This window comes from Camelus bactrianus, chromosome 2, assembly GCF_048773025.1.
Source record: "Camelus bactrianus isolate YW-2024 breed Bactrian camel chromosome 2, ASM4877302v1, whole genome shotgun sequence".
Classification (NCBI taxonomy): Eukaryota; Metazoa; Chordata; class Mammalia; order Artiodactyla; family Camelidae; genus Camelus; species Camelus bactrianus.
In genome coordinates, this window is record NC_133540.1 from 36683517 (window position 1) to 36706236 (window position 22720).

Below are 22720 nucleotides of genomic sequence, written 5' to 3' on the forward strand. Positions count from 1 at the left end.
TGTGGGCTGACATGGTCTGAAGACTGCCCTTCGTCGGGTTTCTTGGTCATTTTGATTTACCTTTGCCCTGGCAGCTTCCCTACAGCGAGACCCTAAGAGCCATAGTCTATGTTTTTACAGAGCGGGAGCAGTTTGGCTCCAGAATCCACACTCTTGGCTACAGCATTATTCTGCTTTCATCTGACTGAAGGGTTCGCTCTTGAAAAGGTGGTGTGGGCAGCTGCTTTTTCTAAATAACTACTCTCTCCCAAGGAGTCATCTCCACCTACTTGACTTTCCTTTAGGTCTTAAGATCAGTTTGAACTGGAGTCCAAATGAAGCTACGTGGTAGTGCTGCTCCTTGGCTGGCTCTGCTGTTTTTGAATGAGGATCCCCCACTTGGCTGTCTCCTGGCCTCATGTACCTCTGGCATCGAGTGTCTCTCTCTCCCTATCTCCTTTACCAACACCTCATGTTTTACCTTTGGCACAGTGATGGCAGGACCTGGAAACTGGTACAAAATGTTGAGCCACAGAAATAAACTGAGGGTAGAGATGCAGATGATTAGCCTCAACCTTGGAGGTCATTCTCTCCCAAGTGATTCCAATAAACCAGGCATTCTGCTTCAATTGATGGCCTAGATACTGATAAGTGGCAGGCATTTTCTGTCTTTTAGCTGCACCATGTAGCATCTTAGTGAAGAAAAACCCCTTTGGCCAGTGAAGCTAATGCAGCCATGTGCTCAGTGCCGACTTTAGAGGAGGGGGCTTCAGTGTAAAGACAGTTAGACTATGTTCTGCTTTAGTAGCTTGAATAGTGAGAGTTGGTTGCACATAAAATAAGAAACTTGCTTCTAATCTTGAAAGTAGGCCAGCCAGTATGATCAACGAAGACATCCTTAAAGTTGCTGCTCTGGTCATGCAATACAACTTCCGTCTTTGACTCTTCCTGCTGACAGCCAAGTTTAAATGGTCAAGTTTAGTTTTTGTGAGTCTACCGTCCCTCTGGAGAGGTGTCATCTGACTTGCATTTTGCATCAAATATAATGTTTACCTGTACATTGATTGTAGACAGACAAATGGTTCTCTGTTTTGAATATTAGTTATTCCATGGCTGTCTGATTATAGTGATTGAATACAATTGCTTTCCAAAGACTAGTGAGATTATGGCTATGCAGCAGTAAACTTCTAATTTCTAATTCCTTTGGAAATCATTCTTTTATTTCTTTTTGGAAGAGTCCAGAGATGATTTGTAACAGATAATAAATGACCAGAATCAAGTCTTACCTTATCATGGAGTTTTTTTTTTTTTTAACATATCTTACAAAAAGTAAGTGTTTCAGACTTATTTTTTGGGAAGTGGATATAAATTCATACAGAGGCATATCTGGAGGTTAATGTTCACATTCACACGAAGAAATTGGACATATGTCAGAGCTTGACAAAATTTTCTGGATGCTAAGTAAAAGAAATAAGACCGTTTTAATTGTTCATTCTTGAGTTCTGGCTTCAGAACAGTTGAGTGATAATAATGCTGGAGTTCCCAGCATGGGTAAAGCAGACATGCCCTGTGCCAGCTCACATCTTCTTTTCTGGGCTCCTTCTGTCCCTGGTTCTAATTCACTGGTTTCCATCCTTCCTCCTGGCCGCCATGGGAGGAGCGTGTGTCTGGAGCATGGACTCCTTTGAGCGCGTGCATGCCTTTAAGAGCATGCAGATGATGTGTATCTTTAATCACTTAAGGTATTTCCTCCCAGTGGTGTGTGCAGAACAGCACCTCCCGGATTGTAACATTCTCTCCCTCTTCACATCCTGCAGTAGCCCTTTCCCTGGAGATTCCCTGATGTTGGGTAAACAGAGGTGGTTTATATAAAGAATCAGCTTTCTCAGTTGAGAAGTTGTTACGGGTAAACGGTTGAAAACGCATTTTGCGGTTTAACTGGGAATTCCTCAATGGTTTGCAGCTGCTATTGGATTTTTAAAAACACATACGTTTGTCTTCTTCAACGAAGCCTGGAAACAGTGAGTTTAAATTTGGATTTCATGCTGCTTACTTCTCAGAATGTGTTGAAGGAGGATTTGAAAAACTTATTTGTCATAACATTGAATAACTATACTGAAAAAAAATGTTTTTGGCAGGTGGCGTGCATTAGAGTGGAATAGGTTTGGTGCCCAGGATGAACTTGGACGATGTCATGGTAACTTAGAGGGTGGCAAAGTAGGATAAACTGGACTTTGGGGATCTGGAGTATCTGGGGCCTCAGCTATTGAAATTCAAATGGATTGTATCTCCCCACCCCCCACCCCACCCCCCAGTGTTTGATCCTGTTCTTAGATTGAAAGGATTGATATGAATCATTCAGGGCCTTTTCTTAACTTTAAGTTTGTGGTCTGAGATTGGAATTGGAACACTCAGAAATACGTAACAATAGTTTCAAGGAAGGGAGGTTAATGATAGTGTATGCTTGGGAGAATCAGGTCTTTGTTCCCTCTGCTGAGGTGCCGGCTGTCTGTGTTACTGGTTTGGTAGGCTTCGTGTTTATCTGCGGTCTGGAATGTCAAAGGATTGCCAACCTAAGAATTTTGCTTCCCTCTCTACCCTAAAATGATGGTGTAGGAGTTTCTGGTATTGGCTCATGAAGGCGGGGACGACCATATATGGAAGAGGGAAGGGGGACTGGCTGGCTTTGGTATTCTCATCCATTCTTCCTAATGCCATTTTCATTACTCTATTAACAGAAAGTGGATACTCTGGATAATTATTTATGTATGTCTCTTCCTTCACAGTGTAATGCACACTTCACTTGTTTTCTTCAACTTTTTGTAATGTGTGTGTTTATGATACATTGAAGAGCAATAAATTTGCAAAGAGATAATTAGCTTTGACAGACTTACAGAAATGAGACTGTAAAAGGAGGAAGCAAGAGGGTTGCTTAAGCAAAGGATTCCATTACTGGCTTGGAGGGAAATTATCCAGATAAGAAATTCTTCAGTTTTAAAAGTTCCCAACCACTTGGGCAGCCATGGTTTTAGGAAGAAGTGGACTACTGTGTGATATTTAAGAATTTAAATATTTTCATAGTTTAAAAAAGTCTTTATTTCTTTATTCTCAACATAGAATTTTTAAATGGAGAAATTCAAGATACTGAGGAATGAAAATGGGAGGAAGAAACAGGTACTCAGCCACTCGTGCTAAAATCCCTTATGTTGTTCTCAATGCCCTTTAATCTGCCTCTTAGCATGAGCATGTATCTTTTTACCTTAAAGAAGAGTCCTCCTTTCACTTGGGTGACTCATGCATTGGGGGAAATGGCCTTCAAGAAAAACGGCTCATTCAGCATTAACTTGACTTAGTAGTCCCTCCCAAGTTGGGCATCCTTTGCAAAGAGGACAATTAAACTGTCTCCATGTCTGTAAAGAAAGAGATTAACCATGAGGTTGGGTTAAATTATTCCTATTATTGTACATTATTTTGTATTTTTTGGATTAAAAAGAAAACTTGTGGAACAGAATGTGAACGACTGATTATGGCAAAAAGCAGGGGGTACAGTTCGCATCCTCTAAATAAAAGGAATGAGTCACTAAGTCTCCAGCGTCGCCATTATTCCTACAGCCCCTCTTAACTGGGCCAAATCCTGCCTGATGATACGGGAAAATAAAGGGCTCATCTAGAATGTTCTGAGGTATACTGGTTTAATGCGCATAAGAGAGGGAAGAGAAGGTGTTTTAGGAACGTTTACCTGAGAAAGAAAATGTTTACGGTCACGACTACGGGATGGGTGACTGTAAGCTCTCAGTCGCAGGATCTCCAAGCACTGACCAGGGACTAGCTTGAAGGTGAGCCCCACGAGAGTCGGGAGAGAGCAAAGGTTTGGATTTCCGGGGCCGTGGGACCGTGTCTCTGGGCATCAGAGCGAAGGGCTCCCGTAAAATGTCTAGCTCTTTTCTCCCCACACCCAGGAGCGGCTTCTGCTTCCCCCGCCCCCTCCCCTCCTCCATCTTCTGTTCCATGAATAAATATTATGTGGTTTGGTGCTCATTACTCTTTGATATGAAAAAAGGCAATTCATTAGGTTGAAGGAGGAAGGGGAGGGAGACACCATTTTTCACCCGGTGCATCAAGCACGGTTACCCTGATTTGAATTCCCAGAAAAGTAATAAAACAGTGAAGATAATGATAAAACAGCTCCTGGCTGACAGCTGTGCAGCACACGGGAACCCCGCACACAGGGCCCCGTGCTGCAGCAGGACAATATTGTGGAGCATATGGCGCATTGCAAGCCAGTTGTTGAACTCGGTGGCCGGCTTTTGTTTGGGTGACTCTCCCAGCGTTGGGCCTGGGGTGGCTCTTCAGAAACTTCTAGTCTCCTCTACAGGAGGGTTCTTGGCTCCCGGCCAGCCGTTCCGTATGGTGGCCGACTCAGGCCACGCGGAAGAGCTGGGGCCGGGGCAGCGTTCACGCCTCCTTACTTCGGTCCCTAATCAGATCGTCTGTTCAGCAGGGAGAAATGGGGGTCGTTTTTCCATGCAGCCCAGTGGCTGCATTATCAAAGGGACATTTTCTACGGGAATGTCAATTAATTATTATCGATGCATTCATTCACCGGAGCTCACTTCTTCCTGTGAGAGTGAACATGGTTTTGTTTTTAGTGCTTTTAAGTTACACTTTGCACATTCCCTTTTCATTTCTAGAGCTAGAATAGCTAAAACCAGCAAGTACGTTAGGGCCAGTGTTGCTGCCCGAAAGGAGCGTGTGTACCCGTCTATCTAGTTTTTACAAGACGGTGCTAAAATAGGCCCTTTGCTTAGCATGGTCTGTTTTTCCAAATGTGTGAAGCTGGCATGTGTGTGTGCATAAAAAGACTAATTAACTCCACTTTCCTCAAAGGGGTGTCCTTGGCTGCCCCCCCCCCCCAGGAATGTGCCCTACGCTGGCCAGAGCTGCGCTGTCACCCTGAATCCTTTTACCACTTCAGCCTCTATAGAGTCATGGTCACTCGTTCTGGTTCCTGATTGATTCTTGACTCCAAAGTGCCAGGGAGGGTCCAGAAGGGCCCCACAGTCCTGGGAGCGTGGTTCCTGCAAACGTGGCAGAAGGCCCGTCTCTGAGAGAATCACACTCCATGCGGAGGGGCGGTAGCCAGTGCTATTGTGCTGCGTGCGTGAGAATATTTTTACTTCAGGAGCTGAGAGGCGAACATGGGTGGTGTTGATCTCCTGATTGGGGAGCACCAAATGTCACCATATTCTTGATTTCTGTGGGACTTTTTTTTTTTTTGAAGAACAGCTGTGAAGTTTGTGTTCTGGTGTTGGGGTCAGTGAATTTCTTTCTCTCAAATACAAATGTCATTCCAAGGCCGATTCTACTGTCAAAAAATATACATATGTATGTGTATGTATATTTATTTATTTCTGTGATGTTCCACTAATGACTAATCAGAGGTTACATTTGAACACTGGGGCTCTGCAGGGGGAACTGATTTATTTTTTCAGGCCTGGATTGTGCATGTGTGATCACTGGCCTTGAAAATAATGTTTTTAAGTGGAGGAGAACAGATCTGTTACAAATCTGCTGTAGGTAGGGATGGACTTGCTGTAGCATTTGGGGGCTTGGAGAGTTAATGCCTGTGGCCTGGATGTGATTCAGAGCATCCCTAGGAATAAGTGAGTCCTGTTTTCTGTGTACTTGCTGGGTTGGTGGCAGGAGCTCCTTGCCAGTGTGGACACCCTTTGAACCTTTTCTTGATAGTGTGTTTTCACAAGTCATAGTCAGGGGAGAGGTATTTCAGCTTTTACTTTCCCAAGTTTCCTGTGTTAGGGAAGTGATCTTTACCTTCTCTCCCTTTAAGAGATGAAAGCAAGAAGATTATGACTAAAAAAGATCTACATTTGACTCTTCTTCCCTTTCCTTGCCCTGAGCCACGTGGAAGCCAACCACAGCCACCCTGGAGGTTTTACTACAACTATCACAGCCTCCCACCGAGGGTGAGCTGATAGAGAAGGCAGAAGGGATGAATAGGGGAGAAAGAAAAAGATCTGGAAAGGAAACCAGGAGAAAGGAGGAAGAAGATGAGGGTAAGACATGATAAGATATTTTTGGCTGTTAAGAATAGATAACCATTTGGATAGACGAAATATCCTGGTTTCCATTAAGTTAAATTTGTAAATATCTTTATAGCCATTTTATATTTGCACAATAATATTAGACATTCTAATTATGCAGCATGTTTATGGGGTAAGTGGAGCTTCAGTGAAATTCAGCTCACTCACTAGGTCACCAAATTAGTGGGTGGCAAAGGAAAAGTAGAAACAGGCTATTGGTGTTCGACCTTTGGTACAGCTTTTCCAGTTGAATGAATAACTGTGAATCTGAAAATCCAGCTGTGTTGTTTACAAACTATTAGGAAATATAATCTTTAGGGGTTATGGGGACAGTGCAATTAAAAAAAACTCTTGCCCCCTAATGTGAATTGTATTATAATTATTTAATACCTGAAGGACTCTTATAATTGAATTTTAGGATGCTTCATTTACATTCTAGCTGGAGAGGTAGAAATACTGTCATTTTGTGGTCCTCTAATCGCTGTCCCAAACATTCACAAAATGCCCTGTGATTCAATTATAAGTATCTTCTGGGGACCGTGTAATTATATACTATCTAGTTATCATTAGGAAGCACCAGGGGACGGTGAGACAACCAGGTAGCATTAGTGGCTGGTTGTTCATAACCCTGTAATTGATAGGACAAGGTGCTTTGAGTAAAACTACACATTTTCTAAGGGGGGATGATCAAGTTTCAGGGACAGGAAAGGGTTCCATACTCGTTTTTAAATTATACAAATAGGACTTTTGAAGGAAATGCTTAGTGATGCAATGATACTAAATAATTGACAAATTTGTTTAGCGTAAATGAAATGTGAAGTCTAAAGGTGTAGACCAGAAACCCTATTGCAGTGAAAGAAAGAGACAGTACGATGTGTATATAAAGCTATGTCTTTGTGAAACGATAATTAAAGGACGGTAGAGGAAAATGTGCCATGTATAGGAAATAATTACTAGATATGAGTACCTAGTCATCTTTGCGTTAAAGAACGGAGAACGAATGTTTTCCGGGATGTTTGTGCAAAAGAAGAGGTCTTTAGCCTACTCCTCCCAGGGCATCGCTGAGGCATCTACTGGCAGACTCTTCCAGAGCTCTTTAAAGTGGTCGTCACCTCTCAACAGCAATTGCTTCTGAGTCGTGTTCAAACAGCCCTGACGTGAGTCCCTTGGTATATCATTATCTAGTCTCATATTTAACCTTTTTCTAATAGCCTCCCCAAAGTCCAGAGTTTTCTGTTAGCACTGGAGGAAGTCAGGAAAGGGGTTTTTCCTTCTCTTGACTGCACAGCTGGGAGAAGCATAGTTATCTGCAAGTCATCTTTGTTTTTCCTTTTTTTTTTTCGGTCCTATGAGGGGACCAGGTAGATGTGGAAGGAAAGCGATGTGTTGAGATAGGCCAGACTTTGTCGCAAGTGTCAGTGCATGAATAAGATCTTCTCTTTTTCCAGTTTTTACTTAGCCTCTTGCTTGATGAACTCTCTTCTTCTGGGAGAGAAGGACAAGGGAATGCAGGCATTCTTAGAGCATGTGGCTGTCCTCCTCTTCTCTTTCCTAAGCTTGTTATTAGTGACGCAAACGAGATGCTAAGAGGGCAGATACAAGCTTCTGAGTGTGGACAGGCCAGAGAACAGGGACGATGGTTACACTGGCATAGGACCCACCTTAGCACCTCCTTACAGTAGGTAAACAAAACCTGTTTGCCCAAACACCACACAATCTCATGACCTTTGTGCCTTTGGGATGGTCCTTTCTTATTAAGAGAAGCATATGGTGATGATGACATGTCTGATGCCTTACATAGAAATCAGAGAGGGTACTCATGAATTTAGGAGAGTGGGGAGTACCCAGAAGGTCTCATCTCAAGAGAAGGCCAGAGGTGGATAATCCAAAGAACCTTCCCCTTTGCTGCTTCCCAGCCTCTGGCCCGGTGCTGGGGACTATGGGCTGACTGCAGATGTTCTGGCCCCACTGTCACCACCAATGGAGGTGGAGGAGATGGGCCACGGAGAGGAGAACTAGAGAGAAGAGGAAAATGAGGTAGGCAAGGGCAAGGGCCACTAGGAGACATTTGGATGTCGACTCTTCATGACCTAGAATTAATTTTTGAAATAGTGAAAGGGAACGCTTTTGCACGTTTCCTAGAGATACGTGGAATTTCTTGTGGAAATTTCATTCTGACTTTCTTTCCTGGCTTGATACCGACAGAGGCACCTTTTTGGTCCTACCCAGATTCCCAGGCACCTTCTGCCTCTGCGCCGAGTCCTTCTCAAGCAGAGCAGCTTGTGGTTCTGGAGGGAGAAGTGAGTCCACCTCTTGAGAGGGTCTCCTCCCCCCAACCCCTTTCTCGGGGATCCCATCCTTACCCTGATGAGGGCTCTGCCTTATGTTCTCTGCCCTTTCTTCTCTGTGCAGTGGAATAGTCCAGCCTGTGGTTTCAGTGGAAGTTTGCAGCTTTGGAGGTTTTCTCTGTTTTTCTCCTGGCCTGTTCTGTAGGTTTCTCAGGCTAAATCAACACCAGGTTGGTAACTTCCTCTGGATGGTTATATAATCCCCGTTCTATGTATAATACAGACAGAACTTCTGATTATCAGATGTAACAGATGGTCCCACTACCCCTCTGTCTCTGGCTCTCATCCCATGACTGGGATGCGGTTTGGTCTAACTCAAAGAATATTATATTGGGAGCCAGGAAATTGGGTCTCGTTCAGGCTTTTCCCCAACAAACCGTGTGACTTTAAGCAAATCACTTCATCTCTTAGGACCACAAGACTCGAGGTTTGATTCTATTGATTTGTAAGGACATTGGGCCATAGGAAGGAAACGTTTCTAAAGTGCAAGTGTTTAGTAACTTTGCGTAGCCATGCTGGTACCACCTTAAATCCTAGGAATATCTGCTTCCTTCTTCCTGGCTACCTAGAGGCCCCGCCACAACAGACACAGAAGAGGGCTCAACCTTCACTTGAAATAGCCGGACAGTTTTGTCTAGCAGATCACAGTGTGTAAATTTAATGCATATGTTCAAGTGCCCTGCTTGGAAATAGGATGTGCAAAATTAGGCAAGTCAGCTGGACAAGAAGGAATGTTTCCTAATTCTGCTGGTCCTCTCTTCAGAAGACTGGGCCTCTCCTTCCATCATTGGTGCTGTCCTAGCACCGTATGCATGAGTGGTCCTTGTCCTGTGTTGCTTATGGGTGAATGGCCAACACTGCATGATGGGCTCCTTTAAAGCAGAGATTGGGCCTGATGTGTAGGAGGAGCTCAAAAGATATTTCTTGAATGGACTGAACTGTAACATTGGCTGAGATATTTCATCACATCCTTACTAATTATAGCATTAGTCCCAAATTTCAGGGCTGGAGTCATAAACATGGCTAGAAAACCCAGCTTTTCTTCTAGTTGGTTGAAGCCTTTTTCTCTTGTCTTTCATTTGGCCCTTATCCATCTGCCATCCAGTAATGAAACCAAGGTGTACTATTTTTATACTATTTCTTAATGATTTGTAAACAAAACCCTTCTTCAATAAGGCCAAATGATATCCCAAGGATTTTAATCAGTTTTTGAAAATCATTATACAAACTTCAGTTCACAGGCCTTTGTGGTAGCTTATGTGTAGGTGACCCACAGGGTGATGTTTTAGACTCTCAGTTTCTTGGTAGTAGACTGTCTCAAACAACGTACTACCATACCACTTTTAGCTGAATTTCCTTTAGAAAAGTGCATTTGGGCAGACAAAATTATGTAGATGATCAGTAGGCTGTTTTATAGGAATCTATGCAAACAATGAGGACATAGTCTGTAAACAGATATTGTTTCTTCAGTTCTAAAGATTTTTACTTTGTAGTAGGTTTACCAGTAGATTTTCTAAGTAAAGAATTTCACAAATTAGAATGCTTGAATAAAGCAAGAGAAATAAGAGAAAACTTTTCAGATGGAGTACACCGTCTAGCGGATACATAGTCATTTTTCGGTCCCTGCACCCTCCTCTTTGGGCAGGCAGACTTTCTCTCTGGTTCACTTGGAGTAGTTTTGACAAGCATATGGGAAAAAGAGGAGAAGGCCCCAGAATTAAGGCAGGTTCAGATTGTTTTGCTCACAACTCATATTCTTTTATAACTCCAAGGTGAAAGATAAAAGTCACTTCGATCAAATTAAAGGGCAAGAGAGATGAACTTCGTTGCGTTTAATGTTTGTTGTAGGCCTGGGGATTTTCACAGGTGATTCTATTGCTGTGATACATTGATAAACCTCTTGTCCCATGCCACAATTAAAAAATAAAACAAACCAAAACGCCCCTAAAACAAACAAAAAAACCTTACCTGCTTGGCTTTAAGTTTGCAGATGGGTTTTTTTCTAAGTTAATTTTTTTTTCTCATCCATCTCTTGTGTCTATGCTTCAGGTAATGCCTGCTTAGACTTATTATCAGGGCCCTTCCACCATTGCAGTTTCATTAGAATAGTGACTAATATTAGGGTGTTTTGATTGTAGATGACCGCTTATAGTTTGGTTCTTTTAGTTGCTATACTGATTGGCTACCAGCCTGAAAACTCCTCTTGTTCCCATTTTGTTTTTTATTTCTTTCAGCTCTCTGGCAGACAGAGACTCATCCCATCCTTCCAGAGGGCCAGGGGCAATAATTAAGAAGGAAAAACCTATCCTTTGCTTTGCTTTCACCTTTTGAAAATATATATTGCAGTCAAAATCAGTTTCGACTTAATCTGTTGAAAAAAATAGTTGTCTCAGAGAAAGAAGGCATGTGTGAGAATTGGTGGGCTGTGGGTGTGTGTTTAGAAATTTAGTTGAATTTTGGGTTTTCCTCAGAATGGGACAGTTCATGCTTCTCAGCTGTTCATTTATACAACAGCTATGGAGCTTCTAGAATTTGCTATGGCCTGGATGGGGGCCCCCCTGATCCTACTGATGGAAAAAGTGATAATAGTAACAGCTCACATTTCCTGAGTGCCAGACACTGTTTTAAATGCTTTACATGCTATCGTCTCTTATAATTTTCACAACCATCCTATAAGGATGTTATAATTATTGTTTCCATTTAAGAGATGAGGCTACTGAGTCCCAAAGAGCCTTGATTACTTGCCAAGGTTGATGAGTGGTAGAACAGGGATTCAAACCCAGACAGTATTGCTCCAGAGTACGTGTGACTAACCATTGGGTCTAATTACTTCTCAATGTTGATCCTAGGAGGAGACTGGTGGATTTAGGACTTTGGAAGATGATTTCCTTGTTCTGGAAGAGCATGGTTGAAGGGAAATCTTGAAGGTCCACTCCAAGCTGCTACTTTTTACCAATTATTCCCTGACTGGCTTCCTCTGCTCTGCCCTGACCTTAAGAACCGGATGTCGGTTCTGGGTTGCTAGGGGTCACTTCTGGGTTGCCTGACTCCTATATGTGGCCTGAGAGCCATGGCTGTTCTCAAAATGTACCATGTACAATTTGTTCCTCTCCCAGATTGCCAAAGTCAAAATCTCATTTGGGTTTTGGGCACAAATCTAAAGGTCTAGTGTAGCTGCCTTTGGAGCTATGCCTGGTGAGAGCCTACATGTGTGCACTTTTTTTTTAAAATAAAGTTGCACAAACTATTAGGTATAAAATGTGCCTTTTTCTTTTTTTCCCCTTTGGAAAGCACACAGAGAGAGGATTTTCCAAGAGGGCCAGGTCCTCAAAGTTAGGAGGAAGCCGCTGCCTCACAGATCTGGTTGCATGAGGTGCACAGACGCTCACAACAGCAATAACTAGTGGTCAGAGCTTGAAGCTCCACAAAGGCAGGGAGTTTTGTCTTATGTTCCCTGCTGTCTTCTGGGTGCAGAATTGTGCTTTGGACATAGTTGGTGCTCAGTACACACCTGTCGACGTACTTAATCTTATAGCCAAGCATGGTTGTACCTTGGCACAAGGTTTCCTCTTCAAGTTCCATACCTCCCTCTCCATCCTTCCCTTGTGTTCTCTCCATAAATTTATCTAAATCCTTCTTTATGGATACTTTGGGCTTCTGCACCTCCTGACATGATGAGTGTTGTTGCCATGAAGAAGAGATCTTGCCTCTTTTATGTTCTAAAACACCCTTCATCATCAAAGGTGGGAGGAGAAGTTTGGAGCAAACCAGAGAGGAATGTGGACAGATAAGAAGACTAAGGAGAGTCAGGGCACAGGGAGAGGGGCCTCACTGGGGAGAAGAGGAGCTGTCTGTCTTGTCACTTAGACCTTGTGTCGGTGACACTGTCTGTGATGAAGACAGTGATTCTGTAATTTAGAAGAGTGACTTTATTTGGTGAGAGCAGTGGCTCCAAGGGTTGGTGACACCATAGGTTCTTCTGACCTTTCATTCATGGTAATTTCTTGATACACACCTACAGTTTTGGAAACTAAGTGGAATATGCATGGAGGCTTGGCTTGCAGTCTACTGAATAGTGTTCTTAAGAGTAAATCTCTGCCTTAAGTGAAGTTACTTACTTTCTGGGCCTCAGTCTCTCCACCTGTAAAGCAGGATTAATGATAGTTCCATCCTCACGGTGCTGAGATGAAGACTGAGAGGTATAATTCATGCAGAATTTTCAGTAAAGTTCTAGATACACAATAAACATTCTATAAATGTCAAAGGTTATCAGTAGCACATCACCAAGATGCCCACTGTTATGACTTGGGATGGCAGGCTCAGCAGGGAGCCAACATGTCTTCTCCCCCCGCCAAAAAATAAGTAAGAGCATGACTCTAAGTGTGTGGTGGGTGTTGTAAGGAGGAGTCGAGCTTTCGTAGGCTCTCCTGTACTTTTCGTGTGGGAAGTATTTAGCATGTAGAGACCCCATTGCCGGGACTTTCAACACAAGTCCAAATTCCTTCAACACTTTCTATCAGTGTCATTCATTTTGGACTTGCCATATACTGTCTTCCATTGTTTATCACTGACCATTCACAGGGAAGCTTTAATGAGGCAGATGCTGGGCTAAGCGTTGAAATGACAACCACAGTTGGGCTACTGCCCCGGCCCTGGAAGAGCTTCAAGGGTATTTGGGTGGATGAAGGATAAAAGTGTGGAACAGAGGGCATCAAAATGGAATCAGGAGTTGCTTAGTGTTGTTGAGACAGAAGTTTGGGTAGAAATGGTGGAAGAAGAGGCTGGTAAGATGGACAGGTATTAGGAGGCAGAGGGCCTTATATCCATGCTCAAGAGCTTAAATCTTATAGATGAAGAGAAACCATTAAAAGGTTGTAAATAAGGGAGTGAGATGGCCAGCATCTGACTTTAGGTAAAGCACTCTTTCAACCATGTGAAGGATGGTCTTGAGACAAGGACTGGAGGCAGGGAGGTCAGTTAGGGGATTATTGAATAACTCCAGCAGGAGATATTGAAAAGCTTGAAGTAGGAGAGTGGTAGGTATAGCGACATGAGACCATTTTCAAAAAATATTAAGGAGGTAATTTATTGAGTACAGGGATTATTGAGAGCAATCAGAGATGACTTCTAGGTTTCTGGCTTGCTGATGTCATCATTACTCAGTATAGGAAATGCCTTAGGTTTTGGAGGGAAGCTGATCAGTTCATCTTTGGACATGCAAAGCTTAATGAGATTATGGTCCATCCTGAAGGGATGTCCAATGGTCATTTGAATATACAGGCCTAGAATTTAGCCCAGAGGTCTGGGCTGCAGGTGGAGACATCAAAGGTGTTTTCAGAGTAGATGAAATTGGTGAAGGGTGTATAACGTGAAAAAAGAAAATGAGGGGAGGAACTTGTAAAACAGCATTCAGTGTGTTTTTAGAGGAGGAGATTCTCAAAAGGAGATAGAGAAGGAATAGTGCAGTTGGTGAGGAGTCCCAGGAGAGTGGTATATTGAAAACTAAGGAGAGTGTCATTGATGGTATCACATCCAGCAAGGTGAGGACCACACAATGTCCTGGGATTTGGCAACTGGGAGTTTCTGGCTTTTTGTCAGTGTCATTGTAGTGGGGTGGTGTGTGTAGAGGCACTGAATGAGAAGAGTGGAAGAGAAGAGGCTGGCTGGACAGGAAGAACAGCATGCGTGGGAAGGTAGGGAGGTGGCTAGGAAATCTCACATTCAAGAGAGGGGCTCCTTGAAGTAGTTGGTAAGCTTCTTGGAGATAAGAATATATTCAGTATTTGTGGTTTTGCAATAGTTGTTGTTTTTGCAATGCATATTACAGTCTATTATTATTATTGTTTAAAGGGTCTGTTAAATTGAATTATGGTGTTGCCTTTTTTTGTTGATGTATAGTTGATTTACAATGTTGTGTTAGTTTTGGGTGTACAACACACTATTTCAGTTATACATATATATATTCTTTTTTAGATTCTTTTCCATTATAGGTTATTTAAGATATTTAACATAGTTCCCTATGCTATACAGTAGGTCTTTGTTGTTTATTTTATACATAATAGTGTATATATGCTAATCTCAAACTCCCAGTTTATCCCTCCTCCCACCCGTTTCCCCTTTGGTAACCATAGTTTGTTTTCTATGTCTATGAACAGTCTGTTTCTGGTTTATAAATAAGTTCATTTGCATCTTTATTTAGGTTCCACATATAAGAGATATGATATTTGTCTTTCTCTGACTTACTTCACTTAATATAATAATCTCTAGGTACATCCATGTTGCTGCAAATGACATTATTTCATTTGTTTTTATGGCTGAGTAATATTCCATGATACATATGTTACATTTTCTTTATCCATTCATGTGTTGATGGACACTTAGGTTGTTTCCATGTCTTGGCTGTTGCCTCTTTAAAACTTGTACATTCTCCTCTACTTGGGAGTGCTGTGGTCAGTTGGTTTGCCTTGTGTCTAAGTAAGTATACATGTATAATATAATTTGGATTCTTGTGAAGGACATGAGAGGAAGTAAAGCCATGTAATTACTAATAAATTGTGGTGAATTCTTTATTGTTTCTAAATATACACATTTTAATAGCTTTTATTTTGTCAAAAAAAGTTCTCTATTGAATATTTATCAGTTTATATATATTAATATTAATTTGTTCTGATATGTGTTGGAGTGTCTTTTAATAGAATCTGCACGAATTGAACGTCAAAACTTCAGGATATTGAAAAATTAAGTTAAAGTTGAGCTTAATTAAAAAACCAAAGTCTTTGCCCAGTTTTTTAAATTAAAGAACATTAGAGGAAAATTAATTTCTATGAGTCATTTCTTTTAGAAGAATTTGCCTCTCCTGCATTATAGACTCTTGACTGTTTGCATTGGATGTAGGGCGTTTGTAGACTGGATATCAGCCTGGTAAGACTTGGCTGTTGTGGGATTTCAGATGCTGGACAAAAGTTACTCTGTTCATGATGCTAATCATGGAATTCAGGGTGCTCAGGGCTCTGCTGCCTGCACCACGGGCTTCTCTGTAGTAAGGACAATGTGTGATCCTTGTGCTCTCAGAGTTTACTAGCTAAAGGTGTGTGAAGAAGGGTCAGCTCAAGACTAATTTGAGTTGAAATAGGCCTGGTCAGCCCTGAAAATCTAAATACTAAATCCACCTTCCCTGGTGGTTCTGCTTTTTTAAAGAAGTGCCTGAGCTTGTATTTTGTGATAACTTTTGTCTGCTGTTCTTTCACCTAGATTTTGTTGTGGTTCTCAGGGATATCTTGTGCAGGGTCCCAAAGGCTCTTGAAAGAGCACTTCCTAATGGTTATTATTTCTCCCCAAATTAAGAGAGACTTGGAAATGTCTGAGTATTTTTCCCTCCTAGAGGCTTTCCCAACAGACCTACTCCGTGCAGCTGAAGGAGGCTGCGCCATTGCATCAGGGACAGAGCACTGCACTAGGCACCTGCTGGGAGCTGCAAAAATAAATCAGTATGGGCTTGGTCTTGGATACATTTAGGAGCTAATCAGGAAGGTAGGATCTTGGGTATTGTTTCAGCGTAGGTATCATTTTTTAGTGCTCTGTTCATAGATTCAAGGTACTGATATGTACATGGCGGTGTGCACAGTGGTAGATGAAGACCAGGTGTGCAGGAAGCGTGGAGGCTTTGGAGAGAAAAGGCAGAAAGTGTGATGGTGAAAAACCGGAGAACAGGGGAAGGTAAGGCCTCTGGGAAGGAAAAGCATTTTGACTGCTCAAGTTGGAAGTTTGAGAAGAGAGAAAATGAGTAAGTGATTATCGGTAAATGTTTAGAAATGTTCAAGGGGAATCTAATTGGGTTTTTCCTTAAAACTGGAGTCAAACTTAGGGATTTGCACTTCAAACATTGTTCACTTTGGAATTATTAGTGAAATGTGATACATGAGTGTCTTGAGATTGAATAGAAAAGACCTCACCTTGCTCTACCCCAAAAACCTTACAAAGATTTTCCCCCATCCCTTCCCCCTTTTTTATTTATAAGTGCGTTCTCCTCTCCCCATCTCATTTCATTATTCAGGGAGTCTATGCAGTGTCTGGCTGCATAAAAAGAAATCAACCATCCTTTAAAAATGTTGCTCCACAAAATCAAATTTAGGTTTTTTTTTTCACTCTTTATATGCCTTATGTCACTCAGATCTAAGTAGTAGGAAGTCATAATGGATCCTATACATGATTTTTCTGATGGAGTGGACAGTGCTTTGCCTTTTTTCCTATGGCCAGATAAGTGACCCCTCTGAATTGATCAGACTTAGGAACCAGAAAACAGAACACTGAATGAAAGTTACACTTGAGAGAGAGAAAATATGAAAGTATGTTCAAGAATGAGCGAGCGAGAAAAGTTATTTCAGGAAAGGTTAGACCTTATCAGTAGAATCAAAACTCTAAGCACTTGAAGTACTTGTAGATATTCACTTAGTATTTAGTTAAATGTCGCTGTGCTTTATTTTAAGAAATGATGATACTTTCAGTTTCACAAAATGATTTTACTAAGTGGATTCAAGGTTGATTATTCCTGTCACCAAAGTGTTTTTCTTTAAATAAATTGTTTGCCTCAGCGCCTTTTAAGTACAGATACCATGATATTTTCTAAATTTTGTTTTGGTTTATAAAACTTGAGTAGATGCCACTTTGAGGGAACAAAGGCAATTCATGAAATAAGTCTACCTGTAAAACTCTTTGCTTTGACATATTGAGTCTCCATCAATACAAGTACATCAGTGGCTAATGAAGTAGAGGCTTTCCCTTCACCTCCAGAGTCTACTTAGCCTGTCACCTCTTTTTCCCTTTCAAAATGGGGGACTTGTCATGATTGCCAGAGGAAGAATTTTTCTGACTGATTTCAGAAGAACGTTGGAACTTACTTACTACTAGAACCAACGGAAAAAACACGATAGGTTGTAAAGTGGCCAAGATAGGTTTCTAAGGCGTCAAAGGTTGGATTATTTATGTGAACGTAAGGAATCTTTAACATTTTAAATTGTACCTGGGCCCAGGGTAAGTCCCAGTGAGACACTAATATTTGAGCCTCTTCGGCCCAACTAGAGACAGACCACTTTCTTGCCTTCAGAGACCACTGTGCAAAATAAAACAAACAAAAGCTGTAAGAAGCCAAGAAATTGAGTCTGAGCTCATTACAGTTTATGTGCCCAAGTGAAAATGACTTTGCCTTTTGATGTTTCTCTCTGTAGCCTACCCAGTGGCAGAATTTTCTGTAAAATAGCTCTTCTGTAAACTTAGAAAAATGCAGACTATTTTAAAAGCTTACCGTTAAGTCTGTCCCTTAGTCTGGATTCAGAGTTTTTAGCCCCAAAGATTTGCTTTGATACTAAAACTACATTTTCCCTAAAACCACCCTGTGTTTTTTTTTTTTTTTTATGAATAATATTTAAAGATCACAGTGTAACCCATTCCTAAGGATGCTGTTGAGTTGTAAACCAGATGTTACTGTGATTCTTTAGCTCTGGGAACAAGAGGTGAAGGACACCTTTTCCCTAGATGTCAGTGAGTAATTTCAAAACAAAAAGTGAGAGTAAAACGAACAGTTAATAACATAATCCATATGTTTCTCCGTGTAGGGAAAAAAAAAAGATTAAGGAGAAACTATTAGATCTTAGCTGGGACCAGTCTTTATATTGGAAAAGATTAATTCGAGTGGACTAACTATATCTAAAATTAGAACTGTGGGAAAAGGATTATATGCAACAAAATGCAAAAGATTAATGCGGAAGCATGAGGCCTGAGGATTAGATATCCTTAAAATATTAATCTATGTTAGACATATTCACCAGTTCCCTGTTATCAATAAGGAAATAGAGAAACAAGAATGATATCGCTTTAGCCAAAGGTTTTGTTAATTAGTCTTTGGTTAATAACTAGTTTTGTAAGACATCATCTAGTGTGGAAGTGCAGCTTTTTGTATAAGGTATCGGTAGTAACCTGTAATTTTCTACTGCTCCTTACTCATTAGGAGAGGCACTTAGATTCACATGGTAGGCGTCAAACTTTGGTTAGCTTTTAACCTTAGAAGACAAACATAATTGTGATTGGTAGTCTTTTTTTCAAGTCCACAATAATTATTAATTTGCCTCTCTGGAATAGCTAATAGTAGCTGACTAAATGGTGAGATTTAGAGACGTTTGACCACAGAAGAGTGCCCTTCTTGAAATGCATAAATACTGTGTAGCCCAAAGTCTCCTGAGAGGGAGCTCTAGAAGAAGTCTGTAATGGCTGTACCTTAAGTGAGCCACCAGTTCATACCCATAAATGGATTGTGAGGTGTGAGGAAAGAAAGGTGAGAAAGTGTATCCAGGAAGGTATCAAATTATTTGAATTAAATTGATTTCTGTAAGACTTTAATGGCTGAATCTAGGTTCCTTTCATGTCACCTGAAATGAGTAGACAAATGGTCACATTTCCATCACAAGCGTATCTATTAAAAATTGTTTATTACAGTAACATCTTTCTAAATGATCTCTAGATTGGGTTAGTTCATGGAAAACTGAGTTACTTTTTCTATCACATGAGATTGGAGCAGAGGACAAGACCTTGAGGTTGACCTTCTCAGAGTAAATTTTGAAAGCACCACCCCTAACTTTTGCCTTGAATTCTATGGGAAATGCTGTCATTCAGGCTTTGATTTCAGAATGTCTATTGAAGCTGCCTTTAACTGAAGCTGCTACTAACTACCGGTCCTCTAGCTACAAGCCTACAAACATTTCCAAATCCCTTGTCAAAAAATAATTTGGTTGGTTTGGATGACAGCATTTAGAACGTAAGACCCTGTGTCCTTCCCCTGTGCCATCAGAGGCCAGAGGAGGGTGAGAACCTGGTCAACCTGGATCACTTGATCAGAAGTGGCTCTCAGGTATGATATTTTTGCAACTGGAGAGAGTGTTCTACCCTCTTCGCCTGCTATAGCTTGTTCAGTTCCAGTGGGCTGGGATATAAATATTGACCAGAGGAAGGACTCACGGCTGTCCAACATGTTTGCGATGTTATAGACTTCTATCTTGTTAGGAACTCATTTTTTTTCATACTGGTATAGAAGTCCTTGTAGAGATTGTCAAGGTTAAGGTTATGGTTCTACTACCAGATCCTTAACATAGTATGTATATATATAATTGTTTTTAGCTAATACGTATATGGTGCTTACTATATATCAGGCCCTGTACTAAGCATTTTATGCTTATTAGCTCATTTAATCTTAAAGCAACCAATGAAGTAGGGGTACAGATGAAGAACTGAGATGCAAAAGAGGCTAAGTGACGTGGCCAGGGTCATACAACTAGTAACTGGTTCAAGCTGTGGTTTGAACTCAGTCAGTCAGCTTCCATAGTCTGTGCTCATGACTATTATTTTTTTGAAAGACTGAGCACAGGTTTTTCTCTTTTTCCACAGGAAAAACCCTTATTTATTTTGCCTTATGGGTTGTAGATGATATCGGAGAGAAAATCTTTTGTGGCAAACGTCTGGCTATAGATGCTGAAGACACCCCTGCTGTGGATGTCATGTTTCTCATTCTAGATCATTTAAAAATGAATATAGTGTGTTCTTTTAGGGTTGAACTTCTTTGTATATTTGCATATATTACTGGGTATGATGATCTGAGAGAAGCCTTAAAAAACATTTACACACAAAATGCTCAGAGAGTTCCTAGAAAAAATTACCCTTTTAATCTGAACTGTTGACCTCATATTGTCTGATATACTCAGAGAATGTATTTTCCTCCTTGAATAATCCCAGGCTTTTATAACTTCATTAAGGATATAGCTATTTTTTAGAAACTTTTTTTTCCCCCTAGGAAGGAACTCACTTTTTTTTTTCTTTTTCTTTTTTTTTTCACTTTTTCTTGGGGAGGTGGTAATTAGGCTTATTTATATATTTTTAGAGGAGGTACTGGGGATTGAACCTAGGACCTTGTGCATGCTAAGCATGTGCTCTACCACTTGAGCTGTATCTTCCCCCTAGAAACTTTTAAATGTATATTTAGTGAACTTGGGAAGGTAGTGTCAGATTAGAACAGTTTCTCTATTCTCTTATTATTTTAATATGTTTATTATATTATAATTATTAACATATTCTATTATTTTAATGTGTTTCATGATTTAAAAAAATTTGTATTTTACAAAGGATTTCTGATTTGCAGCACTTGCTTTGTCACTGATGGATCATTTGAATATTTTCTGAAGGAAATAAATATTACATAAATCACACTTTTTAACTTTTATTTTTAGGATATGCTTGAAAACATAAAATTACATTCAAGTTTATTTTTGGAGATTTGAGTTTTATGTGGTCAGCAGCCCTAAATAAAAGTATAAATGTAGACATTCCCTTTATTGGAAACACTTTTTAAAAATCTTACTTGAGAAGCAAATAATGAGTGAATAAGAAAATATGAGGGAAGTATTTGGATCAATATAATTAAGAACCCCAAACATTTACTTTGGGATTATAGTAAAAAAGATATAAGATAATGGCCTCCTCTGTAATGAGGATTTTACTTATACTAAGACCCTAAACATCACCACAGATCACACTAGAGATAAAAGAGAAGACAAATAAACCTGCATTTTGAGAAAAAAAAAACAAGTAGAACTTTTTCATGCTGCTGAGGAAGGGGAAAGACGATCAGTCTGGCAGTAGGTAGGTCTATTGTGCGAGTGGAGATTCCACCAGGAGGTGAGGTGCCTGGGGTATTAGCGAGAGCACTCAGAGCTGGTACTGCAGACAGACGTGGTCTCAGGAGCTTGTTCTGTATCTGGGTGAAGTGCCTTGTGCTTTTTAAAAGTCTCCTCTGTCTGGGGAGATGTAAATCTGAAGTGCTAATCCTTTGTCATCAATAACAATCCCATGACACTGCTTTACAAGATAAGTGCTACTGATTCAATTTGGTTGGCTGTGTTTAGCTTCCTGAAAACCTGCTGCAGTTTCAGTTGAGTAAAGCATGATTCACTTCCTGCCCTGACGGGTAGTAACCAGCTCTCATGATTTGGTCTGGAAGTGGCCAAAGCTGTGGAGGATGGAGGGAATGGCAACTTGGAACCAGGGGCTGGCGTCTGAGGTTAGAACAGCAGTTTCTAACCTGACTTTCTAAAGGAATCAAATCCTTCAAGGCATCCAAAAGGCAGCTGGCTCCATGTGACTTGTGTTTTCTTTTGAGTTTCTTTGTCAGCCTCCCCTGTCCTTGTACTCAAGTAGAATAGACTCCCTGTTGCTTTCTGAGCATGCCAGCACCATGTTCCGGGTGTCAGTGTCTTCTCCAGGAGACACATGAGTAACACTTAAGGGCCAGCGATGCGTAAGGAGCTCCCCGAATCTTTAAAGTACAAAAGGGCCGATTCTCTGGGGACCCTGGATATAGGATGCAGTTGTTTGGAATACATGAAAAAAAGTATGACTTGATCAATTAGAACCCAGATGTTCAGAATTTGTGGTCGTTGTTATATGGCGTTTTACCATATACGTGAGAGTGTCAGTGAACAAAGTAACTGAGAAAGTAAAACAGAGATAGGGGAGGATATTTAACCCATTAAATAAAATAAACTGCTTTTATGTTTAATCATCTTCTTTTTTAAATAGAGGAAACAATATAATAATTACAAATAAAATCACCAAAATGAGAATCTTAAAGGACATGTATTTAGTATATATGTGTAGTGTGTGCAGTTGTGTCTGTTGCGAATTCCTAACTCTTTATTAGTCTGTATCACCTTACCTTCAGTTAGCGTGCATTAATAAATGTTTTCTATGTTTAAGTTGACATCTACATTTGTAGTGACTCTGTATACTTGGTGGGAAGCCTTCTAGATTAAAACCTTAATTTTAAAAGGATGATTTTTGCATTATCAAAAAGAATCTTAATTTCTCAAAGTCTCCACCTTAGTATTCCTCTAATGGTAGGTTGTTCATATATAAATGTTTGGTTATTTGTATTCAGTTTTTCATTTCAGTGGCATAAATTGAATGTACTTACTTTGTGCTCTTTATGCATATTTCCAATTCCAAATCAAAGAATAGATACTGTGTGTCCAGGGTCATCAAGAAATGAATTTAGGAAACTGTTCTTAAATCTCCCACTTGCTTCTGAATATCCCTGTAGTCCTAGGTTCTGCCTGAGGAGACTGGTTACTTCCCATGTTTTTACTGGTGTTGGTCTTTTGTGCTCACTGACTTGTGTTACTGTGGTTGTAAACATTTTTGTGTTAATGTACATGCCCAAGTAAAAATGACAAGAGATAGTTTATAGATTTGCAA

At 40.7% G+C, this 22720-nt stretch overlaps 1 protein-coding gene across 3 annotated transcripts in view; it reads left to right on the forward strand.

Annotated features, from left to right (window-relative positions):
- The window catches only part of MAML3 (mastermind like transcriptional coactivator 3), a 391239-nt gene that overhangs the window by 12117 nt on the left and 356402 nt on the right, over positions 1-22720 (forward strand). Inside the window, exon 1 of one of the 3 annotated variants that reach the window (XM_074378308.1) lies at positions 1466-2000. The exons of the other annotated variants lie outside the window; for them this stretch is intronic. Coding sequence (XP_074234409.1) covers positions 1932-2000 — 69 coding nt within the window. The 5' untranslated portion in view covers positions 1466-1931. Of the gene's footprint in view, positions 1-1465; positions 2001-22720 lie in introns of those variants that run through there. 3 annotated transcript variants of the gene reach the window in all.